Source organism: Mus caroli, chromosome 16 (assembly GCF_900094665.2).
Source record: "Mus caroli chromosome 16, CAROLI_EIJ_v1.1, whole genome shotgun sequence".
In the NCBI taxonomy this organism is placed as follows: Eukaryota; Metazoa; Chordata; class Mammalia; order Rodentia; family Muridae; genus Mus; species Mus caroli.
Window position 1 is genome coordinate 41,576,759 of NC_034585.1, and position 9,645 is coordinate 41,586,403.

Sequence of the window (9,645 nt, forward strand, 5' to 3'; positions counted from 1 at the left end):
CAGTTGTCAGTACCCACATGGTGGCTCACAAGCATCTGCTACTCCAGTTCCACAGGATCCAAGGCCCTCTTCTCACTGCCATGGGCATCAGGCAGAATGAAATGCATCTCTCTCTCTCTCTTTCTCTCCAGGCAAAACAGCAGTAGACATTGGATAGAATAAAATAAACTCTTTAAAAAACCCACCATAATGTAACATATAACATTTATTATCTTTTAAAAATATTATTTATATTATAAATATTACTTATGTTATATATAAATATTGCTCATATTTATTTACACTTAGGATTTCAAACCATTCCCAAGTATGGGCTTTGGAACCATCCATGGGAACTAGAGCAGCAGGCCTTAATGGCAGGGCCTATCATCACCCTTAGCCAATACAATTCTGTTTTTAATATTTGCTTTAAACATTTGATATCAGCATAAAATTCTTAGAGGGAGAAAATTCTACTACCAAACTATTAGAAAACAACAAATTTCTTACAAGGTTATAGTGCAATCACTATAATTTCCTATTTTCTGCTTTCTTGCTATGTAGTCCAGATTGTAACCCAAACTCAAGGAAATCCACTTGACCCAGTCTGAGTGCTAAGATTACATGTGTGAAACCAAGCCAGGCTTATTTCCCATTTTAAGGACTATAAAAGAGACTATGTGTGTGTCTATATGTGAACACGCACATGCATGCGGTAACAAAGGACATCATTTTTTCTATTTAATAGTACATCAAAGTTATTGTAATACTCATTTCTTGGATTATTAAGGTATGTAAGGCTTTACATATTTGGTGGCCATCTGTGTCAGTGAGTCTTTCTCTAGAGTCTACAAGTTTTCCAAGCATGACTTAAAAACTATCCTGTACTTCTTCCGTGTGCCCAGTTCCTGGAAACTTCAATTTCAGTATGTATTGCTCATAGAATACAGAACACCATTCCCTTGTCTCTATTCTTCATTATGACCTCGAATCTTCCTTTAGGAAAACACAGACCTCTCATTCTTGGGTTCCTTATCTCTATCACTACACCACAAATATATCTCTGTCTACAGCTGTCTTATCTTTTCTTTCTGGCTCATAATATAGCTTTTTAATGTTCAAGTGGATTATTTTGCTTAAACACTTGAGTCTATCTCTCCTTGTCTCTGAACAGGGGAAGATTTTGCAGGATGCTATTGTAGTGACTTTGAACATGGAGGATGTGGACATGTGCCAAAGAATTCGGCAACCACTAAAAGTCGGGAAAAGTCGAGGAATCTCTTCTTTAAAGCCCTCAGAAGGAAACAGCCCATTAAACAGCTAATTTTAGCTCAGTAAGACTGAACTGGGGCTAGGAAGGAGTTTCAGAGGGTTGGGATGGAGAAGGGATGCCTCTGGGGACTGATCACCAAACACTGAGTTCCAGGATCAGTGGGAGAGCCTGACTCAGAAGCAAAGGTGGGCAGTGGTAGAGGAAGACCCTGACCACTACCCTTAGCCTCCAACGTGCACGCACCACACATCTCCAACTAAAATATCTTCTGTCTTCCACAAGTCCAGAAACATTATGTAGATTCTGCTAAGTCTGTGGTAATATGTTACAGCCCAAATAGGAAACGAACACACAGGTCATTTGGTAGTGCATTAGAGGGGCATTTAAGTCGTTATCGTGTGAGGATAGTTTACGAAGTGTTATTAAAGATAGTGGTCCCAGAGCTGACTGAGGAAGTGAGATTGTTTCAAAATGGTTCAAAGGAAAGAGCAATTAAGCTGGGCAGTGAAGGCACACGCCTTTAAACCTAGCACTTGGGAGGCAGAGGCAGGAGGATTTCTGAGTTCAAGACCAGCCTGGTCTACAGAGTGAGTTCCAGGACAGCCAGGGCTATACAGAGAAACCCTGTCTCGAAAAACCCAAAAAACAGAAAAAAAAAAAAAAAAAAAAAAAAGCGAGCAATTATCTGCAAGGAACACACAGGACAGAGAGCATCTCAGTAGGGCAAGATTACTTGTGTTAAATACAAGTCTAGTAAGAGTAAAAATTTGTACAGCAGGCACTGTTCTAAGAAGTCTTTACCCCCAAGCACACTGAAGTCTGGAGAAATTACCTTTTTGGGATAACATATGGTAATCCGCAGACATAATTAAGCAACTTGGCAGTCTCACTTTATGCCCACCAACTGCTCCTCTCCACCCTGTGAAAGAAACTTTATGAACAGAAGCAAGAAGGCCCCAAGGACTTAAAATGAACAATCACCAGTTATCAGTGATCAGAACCAGCAGAGCCTGGAATATTTTGTCGGAGAAAAATGACGGTGATAATGGGTGGTCAAGACAACCTCTGGGTTATTTTGTAATTATTGAAGTTGAGCTATATCCAAGCTATATAGTTTTCCTTGACTACTCCAAATAAATCGTGACTACGTGACGAATGTCACATTTGCTGATATGATCCGAGTTCTTCTTTTCAAAATATCCGAATAAGAGTTAAAGGCTGGGCCTCACTCGGATCCATCTGTAAAATGCAAAGCTTCGGAAGTTGCTCTAAAAGTGTAGGAGCCTCAGAAAATTCTAACGCGTTTCTCCTTCCCCAGCAGGTCTGACCGGCCGTGACTCCGCCCCGGGGCGGGTCCCACACCTCCGGCCCGCCCCGCCCCTCGTCCCCTCCTCCCTCCCTCTCCTGCCCAGGACGTCAACTCGCTCTCGCTCGGCTCGGCCTTCCCCGGCCCTCCCGCGCCGCTCGAGATGGCCGCTGCGGTGCGGCCGGGCGCGGAGCCGTGGAACCGCGTGAGGATCCCCCAGGCGGGGAACTGCAGCACGCTGACCGTGCGGGACCCCAGCGCCACCCTGGGTGAGTGTGGCCAGCGAGGAGGTCCTAGCGTGTCTCCGGGAACCGGCCAGGCGGGCTCACGTGGGACGGGGTGGGACTTCCTGAGCGCGGGGCACGCCGGGAAGGGGCGCGCCAGGCGGAAGGTCCGGCCTGGATAGTGTGGCATGAGGATTGCTGGCAAGCGCCTGGGCTTCACCGTGCCTATGCCGGAACAGGAGAGAGCATGGCTAGTCCCGGCCCGGCATGTGTAGCCCCCAGACGCTGCCTGGGTCCTGTGCTGTCCCCAAGGATCGGGGCTGTCACTCAAGTACCGTGCGCCGCGGCTTCGGACCTCCGGCTTGTCTCTAAAATACATGGAGCTCGTTTCCCCCTTACTGGGCGAGGGAGTTACTCTGGTCTCTCGGTTTTTCTCAAGGGGGAAAAAATGAGATCGTTAGAGCAGTTTGTTTAGAAAACAGGGATTCGCAAAGAGATGTGTGTGTGTGTGTGTGGGGTCTGTGTTGTGAGTTTTAATTTAGTTTGTTAGTATATATGCTGTGGAGGTGTTAACCATATTCGAGGGATCAGGCGATTTGTTTTACCCGCTCCCAAACCACGGGCGGACTCTCGTTTGGAACGTTTTTCCCATGATCCTTTAGAAAAGCCTATTGGGTGGGTGGGACGTGCGTATGGCCAAGCCGAAATGAGGTCGATTCTCAGGATTCACGTGGTAGAAAGCGAGAACCAACTTCTGCAAGTAATATGTTCTACATCTCTCCCTGGACTTAATGCTGTGCTACAACCCCGAACCCCCAAAAACGTAATAAAATATTAAAATTAATAAAATATTAAAACGTAAATATTTTAATGAGGTGGGGGGTCTTTCTAATTGTGAGTTAATACCTGGGTTGCCTTAGTTTTTTTTTGTTGTTGTTTTTGTTTTTTGAGACAGAGTTTTCTCTGTGTAGCCCTGGCTGTCCTGGGACTCACTCTGTAGAGCAGGCTGGCCTCGAACTCAGAAATCCGCCTGCCTCTGCCTCCCCAGTGCTGGGATTAAAGGCGTGCGCCAGAGTGAGAGCAGCCTACCTACAGCTTGAAGGATGTTTAATCACAAAGGGACATTCATCAGCTACCGGGAGACACAGCTACCAAATACTGTAGTTTTCATGGTTACATCCAACTTTTTGTTTTTGAAGCTGCTTGTGGTCCTATGACTGTCAGTTACTTTTTGTTATTTCTAAGACAGGTTTTATCCCACTCAAAAATGGGAATAAAAAATAGTACCAGCTTCTTGGCCATACTCGGGAAATGGAAAGGTTGATACCACGAAGCATTTGTAACAGTGCCTGGTTTGACAGTCAAATGACCGTAGCTGTCATTACAGACACATTTGGTAATTGTTAAGTTCAACCTATCGAGTATTCTCACCCCTCTTCCCATCCATCTTTCCCACGCAGTTTTAAGTTCTTTCTAATTCCTCTCTAGTCACAATTTTAAAAACAGATTACTATGGGAAATTCACCAACCTCTCATCACCCAGGTAGCTGATTTAATTTCTCCAGATAGGACAGAGCTTTTCACTTAGAATGCTTGTGTTTCCTTTCTGAGCCACCAGATGGCGCCTGACGCCTGCTTCCCAGCTGCTCATGTTCCGATTAGGAAACATTTGTATACCCATTCAGTTACATAATACAATTTCCAGTGGCCCTGGTGGTTTCTCTTTTCTGGATGTAGTTTCCCATTGATATCCACGGAGGATTGGCTCTAGGAATCCTTCCTTATAAAAAAATGTGTACATGCTCGAGTCTGTATAACATGGTAGATAGTATTTGCAGTAGGACCTATCTTTCTGTATACATTAACACTATCTACTTTGCTTATGAAATCCTATACAATATGACATTACAGATGGAATTTTGGGGGACTATATTCAGTGTGAGGTTGCTTGAATACACAGATGGTGCTCACAGGTAGAGGGCCGAATGTATTATATATTCTTATCAAAATGTGGTATTTATGGGGCAGGAGAGATGGCTCAGTAGTTAAGAGCAGACTGCTCAGAGGCCCTGAGTTCAATTCCCAGCAACCACATGGTGGCTCACAACCATCTGAAATGGGACCGGATGCCCTCTTCTGGTGTGTCTGAGGACAGCTACAATGTACTCATGAAATAAATAAATCTTAAAAAAGAGAAAAAAGTTGTATCCAAATACAGTTCCTCTGCCTTTGAAGGCTGTATTTGTATGCATGCTGTCTTGCTCACCTGCAGAACAAAGTGAGGGGTTTAGAGATGGATGGAGCGTGGCCAGGCTTTTTAATATCCGGGGTGTAAGCGTAAGCGTACAGCAAATGATAGCTGTAAAAGCAGTCTATTACTCACAGTCACGGTAAAAAGTGATGTAAAGACAGACGCATGTTGATGTTTAACACATGTTCCCTTATTGGTCACCTGCCCTCATTTTCCAATGTCTTTCTTAGAATCCTTCATTTTTATAGTTGAGGCCAGTTTGTGTTTTGAGTTCTTTAAAGCACATGTTTTTTTTTTTAAAGATTTATTTATTTATTATATGTAAGTACACTGTAGCTGTTCTCAGATACTCCAGAAGAGGGCATCAGATTTCATTATGGATGGTTGTGAACCACCATGTGGTTGCTGGGATTTGAACTCGGGACCTTCGGAAGAGCAGTCGGCGCTCTTAACCACTGAGCCATCTTGCCAGCCCCTAAAGCACATGTTTTAGCGAGTTTCTCACCGGGTGGGTGCAGTAAGTGTAGGATTGCATACCGAGTCTCGTTTAACTGTCTCTGCTTTAGATGCCTGCACTGCAGCTGTCATTAAAGGGTGCCACCTCGTCACACAGTCACTCAAGAGCCAGACCTTGGATGCGGAAGTCGATGTGTTATGCTCCGTTCTCTACAGCAATCACAACAGGCTGGGCCACCACAAGCCCCATTTGGCCCTCAGACAGGTGAGGGGAGCTCTGTGCTCCACACATAGCCTGGTACTGAGGGACATGAGACTCACTGCCACTTACTAGTTTTTTATTCATGCAAAGTTCATATATTGTTTTGATTCTTCAGCCTCTAAGATACAATTACATTTTAGCTTTTTTGGTCTTTGATTTTTCCAAAATCATTTAAAAAAGTAATTTATAATCAAACATATTTCAAAGCTGGGTGTGGTGGTTCACGCCTTTAATCCTAGCACTTGGAGACAGAGGCAGGTGGATCTCTGTGAGTTTGAGACCAGCCTGGTCTATGTAGTGAGTTCCAGCACAGCCAGGGCTATGTAGAGAGACCTTGTCTCAAATGAATCAAGCAAGCAAGCAAACAAAACAGTGTATTTTGATTCTTTCCAGTTTAATTTTCTCTATGTACAGTCTAACAGCGCCTTTGTCTAGTTCAAAAGTAAACTAATCTAAACCCTAAAATCTTAAAAAAGAAAACAGTTGTGGTTTAGAGCTGTGGTTTACTCCTTTGGAGTCATAATCTAATCAGCAGTGTGCTGGTGTAAGTGGGTTTATGGTAAGTTGTGGTGCAGAATGGTTCCATGTACGTTTTAGATTAAGAAAACACTGCGACTTTGAGCTCCAGGACTGTAACGTGGCAGAGAGCTGCTGAAGCTGGCTTCTGCATGTACCGTTCATGTGGCCACTTAGGTAACGCTTCAGGTACCTTTAAAAGCTCAGCGCGCTGGGCGCTGTGTGACACAGACATCTTTCCGGTATTTACTTATTTTTCACAAAGTTCTCTGTTGGCAGTGCGTTGGATCTACAGCTATGAAAAGACAGAGTTTCTCACTGTACAGACGTACTCTTTCTGGCTAGCCATACTCCTCCTGCTGAAGGCCCAAGAGATGAAGATTCCCTGTCAAAGAGGACCATGGTCTTCCCTAGATTTCCTTCTAGGGCAGCTTGTACGCAGGCTTTTGAATCCAGGATCAAACTTATTTACTAGCTTCCTTGCTGATGTTCCTTCCCTTCCTCCCTTCCCCACCCCCAAATCTTATTTCACTCACTATTTTCCAAGTGTTACTGTCTTGGGCTGTCAATAACTATCTGAAAAGATGGTATCCAGACTTGGAAATTAAAAGCTAGCCCCAGTGAATTTAAGGAGTTAGAGCCTGTAAGTGTGATTGGTTTTTAGCAGTATATGTGTAGCTCTGAAAAGATAACAGCACTAACCAGGATCAATTCCCATCATGCTTTGACATGTTGGTGCAGTCCAGGGAGCGCCCATGGTAGGCGTTCCTGACAACTAGAGAATTCATGCAGTTTTTTGTATTCTACATGGATCCCCCTCCTCCCCCACCACAAGAACCTACTAACCCGTTCTAATAACTGGATTACACTCGTGAACAAAACGGACAAGTTCTCTTCTCCATGGGGAGTTTATAGTATAGTTTGGGGAAAAGGGCAGTCAGTCAGTCAGCCAGTCAGTCAATAACTGGTATACCAACTGGTAAGAAGCGCTGTAGGGAAAAGCAGAGAAGGGGGGATTGCCGTGTTAAATAAAGCATATCCATCTCAGCATTTAGTTAAGTACTTGCTATATCTATCTTTATTACTGTAAATTGGAGCGTATCATATACCATGTTATTGCCTAGCATATCTTGCACATAGTAGGTGTTCAGTGTAGTTACTCTGACTAAGTCACTTTCTTCATTTTTGGTGCTTATAGACTGTTGAAACGGAGTTAAGAATTTGCTTTCTTGTTTTACTAGGCTCCCAGCTATAAATGTGCTCCCTCAACAAATTAGAATGTTGAGACTTACATTCATTTTGGTCACTTTACAGCATCGAGTACATTTGGCATGTAGTAATTTTCTTGAATTGAGAAAGTTGTTGGGTTGGTGAGATTGTTTTGGGATTTGGGTTTCCTTGGCATTAAATGGGAAGGCCTTCTGTGGCTATTTCCATACCATGAAATGCTTTGCTTCTTTGCATTCTTGGTCGTATCTGTGACACTGCTGTATATACACATACTAATTTGAGCTGCTCTTCCTCCTTCAGGTAGAACAGTGCTTAAAGCGTTTGAAACATATGAATTTGGAGGGCTCAATCGAAGACCTGTCACAGTTGTTGTCTGCCAAGTAGGTGGTCCATTGCTCTGTCTGGGGCACCCTTTGGTATTCTCTGCTTGGTGGTGAGATATAATCAGCTATGCAAAGATGTACATGTTGCGTGTTAATGAGGGGAGCCTGTTGACTGATGGGAGGGACTGGTGGGACACTGAAATGGGACTCATAGGTTGCAGTGAAAGAACAGTGGAGTGCTACTGGGCATTACCACCTCAGGCTGTATACTGCTGCAGAAATGCTGTCTGGAAAATGACAGTCATGTTCTTTCTGTGTATGTCAAGTGCAACTCAGCCTGGAGCTACAGAAAACCGCGTCGTCCCCAGCCAGCCAGTGGTGGAGGTGGTGCTGATGAAGGTTTTGGGAGGCTGCAAGTTGTTACTGCGCTTGCTGGACTGCTGCTGCAAGGCATTTCTGTATCCTTGACTGCGGGACGCCGTCTCTTGACTGGAAGCTCTTTGGGTCTATTTGGCTGTTCAAATGCTGTGTTCTTTTTTTTTTTTTAAAAGATTTATTTATTTATTACATGTAAGTACACTGTAGCTGCCTTCAGACACTCCAGAAGAGGGCGCCAGATCTCGTTACGGATGGTTGTGAGCCACCATGTGGTTGCTGGGATTAGAACTCTGGACCTTCGGAAGAGCAGTCGGGTGCTCTTACCCACTGAGCCATCTCACCAGCCCAAATGCTGTGTTCTTAAGGCACTGTAACCTGTGGGGATTCTCAAAGCTTTGCCTTTTGGCTCCTCTTCCAGCAACTGCTGTTGTGGCTGGGGCCAGGGACTCTGTGTCTCTACCTAGCAAGTACTCCAAGAGCTTGGTCTTTAGACATTCTTACTCCCAGACACTGACTAACAATAGGAGCTCTAGTAGAATGGATAGTTTTGCTTTTAGTGTAATGCGACTTTATTGCCATTTAGGGCTTTAATATCTTCAAAGCGTTCTTATAAATTCTTTCATAATTGTAACTTACAAATCTTAAATTCCCTTGGTTTTATTTTTTCACCTTAACATATTCCTCAGGTTGACTGTGAAGCACTTAGGGCTAAAGGAATTCATTATTTTGAACCTTGTGATGGTTGGGCTGGTGAGCAGGTTATGGTACGTTCACATTCTGCATTCTGTTTCATCTTTATCAGGCCTGAGGTTCTTGTTAGAGTTCACACAGTTTCGTTTCACACTCTTGCCCTGGGATCTAAAGGTGCAGTCTTCCCTTTCTTCCCATGACAGTTGATTTTCACATTGTTAGCTGGATAGTTACGTAAGACGGCTTTTCTTCGCCTTGACTCTGAGTAGCTCAGAAAGTGATTTTCTAGGACCTAGGAACTATAATAATAGTAAATAATAATAACAACAACAACAAATGTTGGCCATAGTAATATTGCAGTAGGCTTTTGAAAAAGCTGCTGTTCCTGAGCTGGTCATATTTTGGTTCTTTCTGACAACTGGTTGTTAATTTTAATAGAACGTAGAAATACAATTTCACCTTCCTTGTATGCTCTAGACTTCTTTTTGCCTGACACACTGCTGCTTTTGAGCCATATTTGGTTGATAGGATTACCACTTGTTAAATTTATAAACTAAAAAAAAAGGCATTTCCTTGTGTGTGTGTGCATAAAGTGGTTTAATGGATAAGTAGAGAATTTTTGGATCATTAGTTCTGATTTGAGTGTAGCAAAACTGTTAACAACAGAGACACACCCAGAAGAGTCTTGCTACCTTCAAATAGAAACCTAGGGTAAGATATCTTAACCTACATATCTTAGTTGTATTTTTTTTTTTTT

The 9,645-nt window shown here is 43.5% G+C and overlaps 1 protein-coding gene across 1 annotated transcript in view; it reads left to right on the forward strand.

Moving 5' to 3' along the window:
* The first annotated feature begins 2,667 nt into the window (after nucleotides 1-2,667).
* Nepro (nucleolus and neural progenitor protein) overlaps nucleotides 2,668-9,645 on the forward strand; it is a 13,144-nt gene continuing 6,166 nt past the window's right edge. The window contains exons 1-5 of the mRNA XM_021185255.2: nucleotides 2,668-2,827; nucleotides 5,600-5,754; nucleotides 7,798-7,877; nucleotides 8,147-8,278; nucleotides 8,885-8,962. Of these exons, the coding sequence (XP_021040914.1) occupies nucleotides 2,722-2,827; nucleotides 5,600-5,754; nucleotides 7,798-7,877; nucleotides 8,147-8,278; nucleotides 8,885-8,962 (551 nt within the window). The 5' untranslated portion in view covers nucleotides 2,668-2,721. The remainder of the gene's footprint in view (nucleotides 2,828-5,599; nucleotides 5,755-7,797; nucleotides 7,878-8,146; nucleotides 8,279-8,884; nucleotides 8,963-9,645) is intronic.